This window comes from Lithobates pipiens, unplaced genomic scaffold (genome assembly GCF_037356315.1).
Source record: "Lithobates pipiens isolate NorthernLeopardFrog02 unplaced genomic scaffold, aLitPip1_a1.2 Scaffold_22, whole genome shotgun sequence".
NCBI classification, from domain to species: Eukaryota; Metazoa; Chordata; class Amphibia; order Anura; family Ranidae; genus Lithobates; species Lithobates pipiens.
This window is the reverse complement of record NW_027507784.1, coordinates 56431630-56445913: the sequence shown is the minus strand read 5'-3', so window position 1 is coordinate 56445913 and position 14284 is coordinate 56431630. Positions and strand designations below refer to the sequence as shown.

Sequence of the window (14284 nt, the reverse complement as noted above, 5' to 3'; positions counted from 1 at the left end):
TAGATTATGGTTTATTTTCAGCCCCTTAAAGTGATTCTACCTTTAAAACCTTTGAAAAAAATGTAATGTAAGATGTAAGTAAACCCCTCTATCATTTTCAGCCACGAAAGCTGCCATCTTTGCCTCTGTTTAATCTAAAACTGCCATGATGCTGCACATGCGATCAGTTATGACACCAGCCATTGGATGGTTTGACAGTTTGGTTGAGAGCACAGCCAATGGGAGTGTTACATTTCTGGCACATGCCAGTTTCTGGCGCTACCCAATTCACACTGCCGACTACAGCTCTGCACTTGGAAATGTCAGCTACATCTCTGCACTTCTTTTTTCAGAATTTGCAACAGCAATTGCATACATTTAAGAAGAAATGTGCATGAGCAGCCCCACTGCAACATTCGAAGATTTCAAAAACCGTAAGAGGTATGAATCAGAAGCCACCTTTTCTCTAAGTGTCCTGAGACTACACCAATATGTCTGTTTCAAAATTGACTACGTCACAGGAAAATGCAAGGAACATCTGTATCATCAAATAACTTTGGTACATATTTCCATTAAACTCAAATGAAATGTATTATGCATTATTTTCCCTATTGTGGTCATAGCACAATCTCTGCTTTGCTTAGCCCAGTCACAGCTAAACAAAGGTGATTTGGAGTACATGCCTGACCCCTTTCAGTTTCAGGCAGAAACCTATGGGCACCAATCTGCAAACAGCCAGGAATGCATTCTAATTCATGCCGAAAGCATGCTGGGACATTCAGAGACAATCCATGATGAAGGTCCAGTAGAGACTCTCTGTAGAACTTTGCCAAAGGCTGTTTAATGAGCTTTGCCTCACTAGGCACTTCTTGTTTTAGTTCAGAAGAAGTTCAGAAGAGGCCCTGTCTCATGCACATCCATATACCTCATCATCACAAGTTTCAGATTTTTTCCCCTTCTTATCCTCATCATCATCTTCATCTTCTTCTGCGGGGTCATCACTATCATCATCATCATCATCATCATAGTCACTGTCTGCACCCTTCCGCCTGCGTTTTCTGCCTGGTGTGGGGGTTCCTAGTGAGTGCTGTTCTTCTCCACCTTCAGCTCCAGCGATGGAGTCACGTTTTCCAGTCTTTTTAGCATGTATTATTCTCAGCCTACAAGACAAGTGTAAGACATGCATTGGTCTGAATAATACAATACCTTCAACTAGCATGACAACAATAGCAGTTGGGTGCAAATAAGTTAGTCATTTCTCTTGCAGACCTGTTTTAAAGAGATACTGTTACCTACCCATTGCAAGTATGGCGACAGTGTGGTTGATTTACAAAAGGCAAATAGGCTGTTCAACTTGCAAGAGAAATTTCACTTCGCAAGGGAGTTAAAAAAGGGCAAAAGCACCAGCATGGCCTTTATAAACCCTTGCCCCAACAATGTCCTATGTATGACAAGCTGGAGAAGTACTAACAGAAGAGTAATAAGCTGGATGCCTAGTGAGCCCATGCCCATGACGAGGAAAATCATGCAGAGTCGGGCACAGAAAGTGGATAAGAAACTGTGAGATTCATCTGAAGAGCTGCAGTGTGTCTGGTGCAGCATGATTGCTAACCTTTTCCTCTGCTGTATGGCCATGGACCCATAAACCACAGATGATACTTGCTGGATCCCTATTACAGATCCAAGGTTCAGAATGTATTCTTTTTCTTTATTGGAGCATACCAGATTATTCTTTAGGCTGGGTTCACATAAATGCGAATTGTATGCGTTTTTAACCACATCCAATTCACAGGACGGCCATGGTGTGGTTTTGAAAAGGGTCTTGTGCGTTTTTGGGTCTGGTTCAGGTGCGAATTAAGGCAAAAATTTGCACCTGAACCGGTGAACAGAAATGCACTGGACTCTGGACTGCAACCCGCAAGCAGACACGTGGGAACCCAGCCTTAGGGTGTGTTGCTTCCCCTGGAACAGCTATCTTTTACAAACTCTTTCATTCTTTACCTACTTATTTTCTCTTTTCATATGGTTGAACTTAATGATGGTTTGTCTTTTTCCAACCTAACTACACTAGGAGAAGATTTACTAAAACTGGAGAGTGCAAAATCTCGTGCAGCGCTGCATGGTAGCCAATCAGCTTCTAACTACAGCTTGTTCAATTAAGCTTTGACAATAAGCCCACGTTCACATTGGGCCGCTTTAACATGCAATTTGCCATGTCTAAACCCATGCTAAATCAGAGCCTATTGCCAGCAACAGCACCGTCTGAATTGGTGCGATGTTGTCTTTCTGGCGCCGCACTGATTGCCAAAAGTAGTTCCTGCACTACTTTTGGCGACTTCAGGGGCAACTTCAATAGACATCTGTGCATGAACCTGCACTAAAACCTGGAAGCTGATTGGATTACATTCACACTTGCACCAGATTTTGCACTCTCCAGTGTTAATAAATCTCCCTCTGTAGCTCTATAAATCAACATGCATTTATGTGTACTGATCCTTTCGATTACAGCTTGATGTTAAAACAAGTAACAATGGTAAATTAAAAAAAGAGTTTAAAAAACATATTAATACACATAAGTAATATCCTGGAAAGTAATTGTACTTGTGTTTATTGAGGGCTGGCCAATACAGTCTGGTTCACATATATATATTTGCATTTTAGTTGTGCTGCATTTTACATGTGTTACCATTGATAACTCTACTCAAAGTGCATTTTCATGAAAGTGCATCAAAAGATTTTCTTAAAGCACCTAAAATGCACACAAAAAACACAGGTATGAATGAGGCCTAAGTGACCTCTAGAGATATGTAGCAAGGGTTATGTCATATCAGAGCAAGAAGGTTATATCACTAATACTATTAAAAGTACATAAAATCTTACTTGCGAAGTTTGCCTTCAACCATCCATTTATCTCTTCTTAGGTTGGACATGTGTTCTAAACTTTTATCTATTTCACTGAAAATGAAAAAAATAAAAAACATACAATTATTAACCACTTGACCAATGGGCACTTAAACACCCTTAATAACCAGACCAATTTTCAGCTTTCGGTGCTCTCGCATTTTGAATGACAATTACTCAGTCATGCAACACTGGACCTATATGAAATTTTTGTCTTTTTTTTCACACAAATAGAGCTTTCTTTTGGTGGTATTTAATCACCGCTGGGTTTTTTATTTTTTGTGCTATAAAAGAAAAAATACCAAAAATTCTGTAAAAAAATGAATTTTTCTTTGTTTCTGTTAGAAAATTTAGCAGATTAGTAATTTTTTCTTCATAAATTTTGGCCAAAATTTATACCACTAAATATCTTTGGTAAAAATAAGTACAAATTGGTGGATATTATTTGGTCTTTGTGAAAGTTATAGAGTCCACAAGCTATGGTGCCAATATCTGAAAATTGATCACACCTGAAGTACTGACGGCCTATTTCAATTCTTGAGACCCTAACATGCCAGAAAAGTACAAATACCCCCCAAATGACCCCTTTTTGGAAAGAAGACATTCCAAGGTATTTAGTAAGAGGCATGATGAGTTTTTTGAAGTTGTCATTTTTTCCCACAATTCTTTGCAAAATCAAGATTCTTTTTACTTTTTTTTTTTTTCACAAAATTGTCATATTATCAGGTTATTTCTCACACACAGCATATGCATACCACAAATTACACCCCAAAACACATTCTGCTATTACTCCCGAGTATGGCGATACCACATGTGTGAGACTTTTACACAGTGTGGCCACATACAGAGGCCCAACATGCATGGAGCGCCATCAGGCGTTCTGGAGCACCCAGGACAATTCTGACATTTCTCTCCTACATGTAAAAATCATCATTTATTTGCTAGAAAATTACATAGAACTCCAAAACATTATATATGTTTTTTTAGCAAACACCCTGGAGAATACAATGGTGGTCTTTGCAACTTTTTATCTCGCACGGTATTTGCGCAGTAATTTTTTGAATGCTTTTTTTTTTAAAAAAAACAGTTTTGTGCTTAAAAAAAAAAAAAACACAGTAAAGTTAGCCCAATTTTTGCATAATGTGAAAGATGAAGTTACGCTGAGTAAATAGATACCTAATATGTCACTCTTCAAAATTGCACACGCTCGTGGAATGGCGCCAAACGTCGCTACTTAAAAATCCCCATAGGCGACGATTTAATTTTTTTTTACTGGTTATATGTTTTGAGTTACAGAGGAGAGTCTAGGGCTAGAATTATTGCTCTCGCTCTAACGTTCGCAACGATACCTCACATGTGTGGTTTGAACACCGTTTTCATATGTGGGCGGGACTTACGTATGCGTTCGCTTCTGCATGCGAGCACATGGGGACAGGGGCGCTTTAAAAAAAACATTTTTTTTATTGTTCATTTTACTTTATTTATTTTAGTTTGACATTTTTTTCCCCAAAAATAATTTTTTTGATCACTTTTATTCCTATTACAAGGAATGTAAACATCCCTTGTAATAGGAATATGGCATGACAGGTCCTCTTTACAGTGAGATGTGGGGTCAATAAGACCCCGCATCTCACCTCTAAGCTGGGAAGCCTGAAAAAAAAAAAAGATTCTGGCTTTGATCGTATTAGCGATTCGGTAGAAGCACCGGAGGGCGGAGGGCGGCGGGAGGGGGGGGGGGATGTCTATGGCTGGGTATTGCAGGGTATCACCGACTATGGCTGGGTATCTCAGAGTATGGCTGGGTATCTCAGAGTATGGCGTTGCAGAGTACTGCATTGCAGAGCATTGCAGGGTATTGGCAGGTGTTGCAGAGCATTGCAGAGTGTTGCAGGGTATTGGCGGGTGTTGCAGAGCATTGCAGAGTGTTTCAGGGTATTGGCGGGTGTTGCAGAGTGTTGCAGAGTATTGCAGAGTGTTGCAGAGTGTTGCAGGGTATTGTGGAGTGTTGCAGAGTGTTGCAGGGTATTGCAGAGTGTTGCAGTATTGCAGAGTGTTGCAGGGTGTTGCAGGGTGTTGCAGGGTGTTGCAGAGTATTGCAGAGTGTTGCAGAGTATTGCAAGGTGTTGCAGAGTGTTGCAGGGTGTTGCAGAGTATTGCAGAGTGTTGCAGAGTATTGCAGAGTGTTGCAGAGTATTGCAGAGTGTTGCAGAGTGTTGCAGGGTATTGTGGAGTGTTGCAAGGTGTTGCGGAGTGTTGCAGGGTATTGCGGAGTGTTGCAGGGCATTGCGGAGTGTTGCAGGACATTGCGGAGTGTTGCAGGGTATTGCGGAGTGTTGCAGGGCATTGCGGAGTGTTGCAGGGCATTGCAGAGTGTTGCAGGGCATTGCAGAGTAATGCAGAGTAATGGCAGGGTATTGCAGAGTAATGCAGAGTAATGGCAGGGTATTGCAGAGTAATGCAGGGAATCGAGGGGTTAATTTTCGGTGAGCAGCGATGTGGGCACTGCAGATGCAGCCCACATCGCTGCTGACACCGATCTCTTCCCCCTCCGCTGTACCGATCGGTACAGAGAGGGGGAGGGAGGAACCGACGTCATAACATGACGCCGGCTTGTTTACAAGTGATCACTCCGTCATTTGACGGAGCGATCACGTGGTAAACGGCCGCGATGAGCGGCCGTTTACCGTGATTCGTGATGCGCCGGGTCCACTGGACCCAGCGGTCACGGACGCTCTCGTGTGCGCGCCCCAGGGGGCACGCGAGAGCAGAATTCTGGGAGGCCGTTAATTAACGGCCTCTCAGAGTTAAACAACCGCCCTGAAGCCGTTAATCGGCAATGGGCGGTTGTTAAGTGGTTAAGACCCATAATTTTTTAATACGCATAACACTGTCAATGTTTTTTTTTCATTTTAAATGCTTTAAAATGTTTTTTGGTAAATTATAATTATAAAATAACCACTGTAGAGGAGATACCCTAAAGGTTTACTTTCCCTTATTTTCCCTTTTGCCTTATTTATTGTACTGCCAAACACGCATCTGCTCGACAATAGGCTTGTGCAATTCGTTTCGTAACGAATCGAAATTCGGCCGAATTTTGCATTTTAATGTCGAATGTTGAAATAATGTCGAATGCAGTTGAAATCATTTCGAATGCGGTTGAAATAATTTCGAATGCGATTGAAATAATTTTGAATCATGTCGAATTCATTCGAATTCATTCGTTATATTTCTTTCGTATTCGTTGTAATTTGTTATTTTTTTATTCGGACATTCGGATCCGAATAATATATGCTGGATACTTAAAGAATTTGAAAAAAAAATTGTATCCTGTTCTCTTTACATTCCTTCTTTTGTGTGAGATACCTGGTGACCGTGTCAGTTCCCCTGCTTCCCTATTTCAAACTGACCTCACTAGGTAAGAAAAGCACATCCATCTCAGCGTGGTCGGTTTTTTAGCTGTGCTGGGAGGATAGCCTACCTGTCCTCCAATAGCCAAGTCTTGTGTTGACCCTGCACATGCATTCCCTGGGACAGTGTACTGCTGTTTCTCCACCCTGAACTCTCTAAACCCCTTATGCAGATGAGAGCAAAAATTATGTAATCAGTTCTAAAAAAAAAGTGAAGAATTGTATTTATAAAGTTTTTTTTAAATATTTTTCGATATTTTATATATTTACCCAAATGTTTTGCCTTTCATCTCTATTTTAAACTGAATGGGTTGTTTTACAAGGTAAGGGTTCATAAATACTTTAAAGACAGGTATACAAACAAAGAGTAGGTTTTTATTTACACCTATCTACCCTAGAATGGCATTGTCCATCATACCTACTCTCCTTGAAAAAATAAAATAATAGCACTTCTGTAGAAAAGGCTAAAATGGGCATTAAAGTGCAGAGGCTGTACAGTAGGCTGTAAAGTATTATAAAAAAGGAAATGAGCAGATAATAAAAATGTCAACTGAACAATCAATGCAGCATAATACTAAATTAGGTAAAAAACTGTAAAGAGTCTCGAGCAGCAAAACTATAGAAAATACAATAAAATAAATAGAACAGCAAATTAAACCAACATTATTGAGAAATTTATTTCTATTTAACAGTATAGACTATAGCTGTTGTCAGCATTTGGGCTTTTTGATGGTGAAACAGCCAGAATGTAGCCTTTTAATGCTACCAAAGTAAAGTCTTAACCACTCAGGGTTACAGCTTACACAGTGCTTTGTGCTCTGTAAGCTGTGCTGCCAATCATCATGATGTAGTGGACAGTGTGAGCACAACCAAATAATTTAAAAATGTATTAAAAAAAATCAAAGTGCTGTCCACATTCTCCCACTGATGGATTTTGTCTATGAAGGAACAAGTCCACATGGGAGTATTTAAAGTCCAGCATCGGCTTCACTGTTTTAAGTTAAATTACATACCTTGTGAGGTAGAGGTCTGGGAAAAATCACTTTAATCTTCTTCTTCTTCATCCCCTGGCAGCTTTAGACATAATTAATGCAGCCTGTTTCCATGGCAGATGCTCTTCTTTTGGGTAGCATAATGCTTTGCATAGTCTAGGTCTTCAGTGGCTTGGCTGTCACATACCCTCTGCAGTTCTTAGCACCACTTTGGGTTTATTACAGACCTGGCAGCTGTGTGTAAGTGATTTCAGGGCAGTCAATTATAGGCTGCACTGGCACTGCCCATAAGCATTGCCCGTTTGACCCTATGAAGTCCCAAGTGCGGCACATCACTGTGACATAAGAGGACTATTAATCTCCTCCCAACCAGCAGCTTGCCGGAAGGAAAAGAGAACACAGAAGCGTACGTGACCAAAAATGTTTTTAAGAGATGGGAGCAGATGTTAGCAGCCCATAACCAAACATCCCAGAGTTCCACTTTAATAGAACTATAATTACCTGACTACACTTTTACTGCAGGCAAGTTCATTGACCAGAAACGCAAAAACGGAGGCCTTCTCGGATGGGGTGTGTGCTTGGAAAGATTTGGTCTTAAGACTTTCTGTGAGCTCGGTCTGACCACAGTGCGCTTCCATATAGATCTGAAGAATCTCAGAAACGTTGTCACGATTTATACCAATATTCATTAAGTGTTCTCCGAGAGCTGTTTTAGCCTAAAGAGAAAACAATGAGGCATCAGAATGTATCCAGGCTGCACATAAATCCCATCTCATGAACCAGCCTGCAATTAATATCATTTCATCATACTGACAAATTATGCTTGTGATCACTGTAAATGCAAAGCGATCTGAGTCTCACGGGAAAAAAGCTCTATAAAAATGTAATCATGATTATTATAAATAAAACACTTAAAATATCCTAAAGCCAATAAAATACTTGACATTGTGTTTAAAAGGCAACATTATAATAATAAGTAAATCAATTTACTGCTTCCCTTAAAGTGAAAGGATTTTGTTTTTGTATGTGAATGCTTGAATATTATTAAAAGGATAAGTACATCCAAACTATGACACGTTCTCAGTTTTTTTTTATATAGATGGTGATAGGATAAATCACCCAATGGTTTCTTACAGTTTTGGAGAGTCAGATAACAGGATCGCTGCACCAGAGTTCCCAGCTCCACCCATCAGTCAACACCATTATAAGGGAGTCCAACTCTTTTATCAGTAAAAGTGAGACCCCACAACAATGGGGGCAGAGTTAGAAACCCTCAGCCCCCCCCCCCCGAATACTGAAAAAAGTTAGTCATTTAGCAAACCAACAGCCTCTCAAACAAAACACTAGTTTTGGACAAAATTCACAGTAACTCCTATTAGCTAAACCCCCAACAATGTATACTCAATGTTCCAGCCTCCCTGCTCAGTCAGAGCCCTTGCTCCTTTGCTCTAACACAGGGGTCTCCAAACTTTCTAAACAAAGGGCCAGTTTAATATCCTCCAGACTTTAGGAGTATTGAACTCTTGTCATCGGGAGTAAAAATGATCCTGGCATCAGTGGGAGAAAACAATGCATATTTGGTATTAGAGGGTGAAAAAGCGACCTATTGCTGGTGTCAGTGGGCTGAATAGTTCTCCATCGTTGGTGTCAGTGAAAGGAATAGTGCACCATTGTTGGTGTCAGTGGGATTAATAGTGCCCCATTGTTGGTGTCAGTTTGAGGAATAGAGCTCCATCATTGGTGTTAATGGGAGGAATAGCGCCCCATCCTTCGGGTCAGTGGGATTAACAGTGCCCCATTGTTGACGTCAATGGGAGAAATAATGCCCCATCATTGGTATGAGAGGGAGGAATAGTGTCTTGTATCAGTGGAAGGAAAAGTTCCCCAAGGGCCAGATAAAGGCAAGCAAAGGGCTGCATTTGGCCCCAGGGCCGCAGTTTGGAGACACCTGCTCTAACAGAATAGGACTCCTGCGTATAAGAAAGCATGTAACCTCTCCTATTACTTTGGCCTGAAAATTGTCACATATGGGATAGTAGCAGCATCACGATAAATGTCAGATTAATGCCCCATACACACGAGCGGAATTTCTGTTGGAAAAATCTTGGATGGTTTTTCCGACGGAATTCCACTCAAGCTTGGCTTGCATACACATGGTCACACAAAAGTTCTCTGAACTTTCGACCGCCAAGAATGCAGTGACGTACAACACTACAAGCCGAGAAAATGAAGTTCATTGCTTCAGAGCATGTGTCAAATTTTTTCCGAGCATGCGTAGGAATTTTGTGCGTCGGAATTGCTACAGACGATCGGAATTTCCGATCTGAACTTTTTCCAACCAAAAACTCAGATTTACTGATGTGGGAGCATAACCTTGTGTTCTTTTACAATCACAAGCAGGCTGAGGGCCTATGTCCACAGGCTTTTGTTTGCGTCAGATGGATTTTGCATTCCCACACAAATTTATGGGAAAGTAAAACCTGCTTGAAGCAGATCAGAAGGAGGTCATCAGCAGCTCAAATGCACCTGTCAATGAATTCTGAATATTTTCAGAAGCATCTCAAAATGCTACCATCAACACAAACCCAAAGCCCATCAACACAGGCCCTATACACTGGGGAATACATGCAGGATACTCCACATATTTATAAAGCAGTAATACCCCATACACACGATCAGCAAAAGTCTGATGTGAGTTTTTGGTCGGAAATTTCAACGGTGTGTATGCTCCATTGGACTTTAGGTGGCGGAATTCCCGCCAGCAAAAGATTGAGAGCATGTTCTCAATTTTCTTACCTTGTACCCTGGTGGGACTCCAGGATCACACACAGCTGCAGACAGCAATCTCACCAACAAGTCTTGCACTTGTCCCATGCTTTCCCCCATGTTTAATAAACCTTCTTGAAAGACACCGAGTGATGGGATATCAGAATGAAGGTCAAAGTCTAAAACCTTCCCAAAGTTCCGTAGGAATTGCACCACCATGAGGCAGTTGGAGAAAGTGGCACCGGAAAGAATCAGTCCTGGGATACGATGTAATTCTGGCAAAGGCTAAAAGAAAAGAAGATATCATAAGGTTGGTCCAATCGTAATATTTAAACTTGCAAAAATAAGTAACCAACACCGTCACTAGGTTTGAAGTGGTACCGATACCGGTATCAGTATTGGTGCTGATACCAAGCATTTGCTTGTGCAAATGTTCCAAAACCTTTATGTGTGATTTGAGCCCGTACAAAATAAATGGGTTCAAATCGCTCTGCAAAGAATCAAATGTGATTTGAACAGGAACGCAGTCCGAATCCTGTTCGTATAACATGCAGTTTCCCCCAGTGTTCCTGTGTGAACCCAGACTTGTCATAGTGACTTTAGCACTGCATTCCTGTTCAAATCACATGTGCTTCTTTGCAGTGCGATTTTAGCCAATTAATTTTGTATGGGCTCAAATCGCACTGCAAAGGTATCGGTAATCATTATTGATGAGTACTTGAGCGCAAGTATCAGTAGTCATACTCGTAAATAAGAAAACGGTATCGGCGCAACCCTATTTTTTACTATTTCTAAGATATTTTATTTTAAAGTACAATTAAAGACTAATTTATGACAGTCTAAATAAGTACCAAATCCAGGTGATGCACAAGTCTCTCTAAAATAAACTATTCATTTGTGTCTCATTCAATCCAGAAATCAGTGAGCAGGACTGATTGAAAAGTTACAGGCCTGTGAATCAGCACTGACAATGCTGATAGCCAAGCCCCCTGCAACATTTTGTTCATCCCTCTCTAGTGCAAGCAGGCAGAGCCTACATAAGATTGCCAACTCTGCTCTGAATTCAGGAGCAATGTAGCATCTTTGGCGCTCCATCACAGGAAGCTGCATTGGGTAGACTTCACTGGCAGGCTCAATCAGTATTTGTGGGATTAAGCGAAAGCTGTAGGTGCAGATGTGCTTATACAGTAGATAAGTGCTTTAGAACATATATTTTTAATGGGAAGCCATAGTTCCACTTTAAACAGGAGTTCTGCTCTCTTGGTTGACGTTGCCAGGCATCAGTGGCTGCCTGCAGGCCTCCACTCATCCCTATGATAAGGTTTCTGAAGGACTTACGGCACATCAGTGAAGGTCCATCAATCTACAGAAAAGTTTTGTGCACAGATTAAGAGCTGTCAATGACAGTACAAAAGACAAGCCTTTGTAAGAGCATCGTACAAACTCGTCTAGGCTTTATATTCTGAGAGATACCTTTTGGTCAGCAAGACACATGTCTTCAGTTGGCTTCTTCATCTCCTTGGCCAGCTCCAGTTCTAGCCGCCTTTGCTCCAGTTTACGTTCTTTGTTCAACCTTTTCTCATCTTGCTTTTCTTGTTTCAAACGTTCTCTTTCCTTGAGGAACAATAATACAACAATGTATCAGAATCTCTGTAGTGTACAGGAAAATCAAAAGAAGTCTGATTGTTTGCTCTGGGCAAGAACAGTTATCACCAGACGCTTCTGATCATGATGTGCTGTGACTATAAGAGGATTGTCTGCCCACAGGGATGCTTAAATCAGTCCTGTTACTTGCAAGAAAAATGGCATGGGGTAGACTGGCTATCAATCAGTCAAGAGATTATCAATTATATTCATAATACATATAATATTCAATCATAAGCCTACAAATTGGCATTTTTATAGAAACCAAAATGTCATCCCAGAAATAAAACAAAATGTGAGAAATCAAATTTAAACAGAATCTAAAAGTTTTTTTTTTTTTTAAATACAAATGGAATGTTTACAGTTTAATGCAAACAACCATATCAATGTGTATTATTGTTTTTGATACTTTGTTTCTATGTAAATCTATACATATGTATATGTATAATATGTAAAACTTAGGCATATTTTATTTGTTCATAACACATTCAGGTTATTTCTTGTTTAGTAGCATGGCACAGTGACTGTGCCTACGATTCCCCTCCCTATGATTGCCCATAAACAGTTTAATAATTAAAAATAATGTTTTCCCTTGTATACTTTTTTTCCCATCAATTGGCTGTTTTTGACCATCTTGGTGGAGACAACTAGTGTTTCAGGCAGTTTCAGGTGCTTGTTATAGCAAAGGGATTATCTCAAAACAATATACTGTTGACCATAGATTTTTTTCTCAACGGCTGTACAAGCATTATGCTAATCACAATCCCTAACATTCATTTTTAAAACAATCTACTGAACTGGCCAGAACTAATTCCCAAAGGGAGTCAATTCAACCATTTCACAGCTCTTACTGTGAATAAGCCTTTCCATGTATCAAGAATAAATCTCTTTCCCTGCAAAAGTAAGGAATGCCCCCTTTTCCATGGGCTTAAAGTAAATTATCTGTGAACCAATTTCAATATATGGACCACTTATGTAATACATGGTGATCATATCTCTTAATCGCCTCTTCTCAAGAGAGAATAAATTTAGTTTAGCTAATCTTTCCTCATAGCTGAGCTCCTCCATGCCTCTTATCAGGTTGGTTGCTCTTCTCTTCACTTTCTCCAGTTCTCCAATATCCTTTTTATGAACTGGTGCCCAAAACTGAACTGCATATACCAGATAAGGTCTTACTAATGATTTGTACAGGGGCAAAATTATGTTTCCCTCTCTTTCTAGAGTCTATAGTTCTATACTTCTTTTTTACAAGAAAATACTGTATATTAGATATATTAGTTAAAGAGATATGTAGAAATGTGATATTATGTAAAAAGGTTTAAAATGTCTCAAAATGGAATGGGCTGACAAGTTGAACACTCTGATGTGGTTGGAAGAACTTACAGCCCAATTACATGATAGATACTCACAGTTCTCTGAAGTGTGGCTTCCCTTAATGATGTTTTGTAGCAGCTCTTATTTCACTTTCACTAATATCTTAAAAGATCTACTTTCGTTCTCAATCCATCCCAACTTTTACCTTATGTAGCATAGGTAAAATCTTAGCATCCTTGGCCCCCACCCAACAAGCACTGGCTGGGTAATCTTCTCCTCTACGCTCTTAACACTCTCTTCTCTTTCTTTTTACCCCCCCCCCCCCCCCCCCGTCCTGACTTCTTTTTCTAACTTCTCTTACAACATTGATGAAAATGCTCCTTCTTCAAGTTGGTCCTGACATTTGTATTGTAGATTAGGCTTTAACTTGGTATTCCACATTTTTACGTCCCTTTAACTCACCCCACTGACCCTTACATGGACATCACTTTACTCATGTCCTTATGATACAGATATGACCAGGCTGGGCATTTGTTTCTATATTTATTATATCTATTCTGAATTCAAGTTGTTTACGTTCCTCTAAATATGTCATAGTTACATAGTTAGTAAGGTTGAATAAAGACACCAGTCCATCCAGTTCAACCTGAGTGAGTGTCTACAATCGTCCCTATCCCAGTACATTGCCCACTCACATCGGTCCCTACCCTCATGGAGCCCACAATCCAAGGTCCCCATTCATATACTAGGGCCAATTTTTGGACAGAAGCCAATTAACTTATTAGCATGTCTTTGGAGTGTGGGAGGAAACCGGAGTACCCAGCGGAAACCCACACAGGCACAGGGAGAACATGCAAACTCCAGCCAGGTAGTGCCGTGGTTGGGAATCAAACCAGCGACCCTTTTACTTACTGCTAGGCGAGAGTACTAACCACTACACCACTGCGCCGCCCATGTGCTTGGACTCCAACTTGTGTCTAATGTATTTTCTTTAACACCTTAATAAACATATATTTTTTCAAAAAGTGATCGAAATGTATACCCACTGAAAGATTTCACTGGGGAGAGTTACTAAAGCTGGAGCAGCTTCCAGGTTTTATTGTCAAAGTTTAATCGAACAAGCTGAATTTAGAAGCTGAGTGGATGCACCCCCTTTGTATTCTCTTTAGCTATAACCTACAATCAGTGAAAAAAAGTTTAGCCATTATTTACGCTAAATCCAATCACAGAAAGCTGCAGCCTATCCCTGCTCTTGAGTTTCCAATGAACTGATTTGATAAG

At 40.4% G+C, this 14284-nt stretch overlaps 1 protein-coding gene across 22 annotated transcripts in view; it reads right to left on the bottom strand.

The window, feature by feature from the left end:
• The window catches only part of BAZ2B (bromodomain adjacent to zinc finger domain 2B), a 459321-nt gene that overhangs the window by 31248 nt on the left and 413789 nt on the right, over positions 1 to 14284 (bottom strand). For all 22 annotated transcript variants that reach the window (XM_077447627.1, XM_077447614.1, XM_077447613.1 and 19 more), the window contains 5 exons: positions 11519 to 11659; positions 10076 to 10330; positions 7781 to 7995; positions 2860 to 2934; positions 905 to 1139 (listed from right to left, as the gene is read on the bottom strand). In XM_077447627.1, coding sequence (XP_077303753.1) covers positions 905 to 1139; positions 2860 to 2934; positions 7781 to 7995; positions 10076 to 10330; positions 11519 to 11659 — 921 coding nt within the window. The remainder of the gene's footprint in view (positions 1 to 904; positions 1140 to 2859; positions 2935 to 7780; positions 7996 to 10075; positions 10331 to 11518; positions 11660 to 14284) is intronic.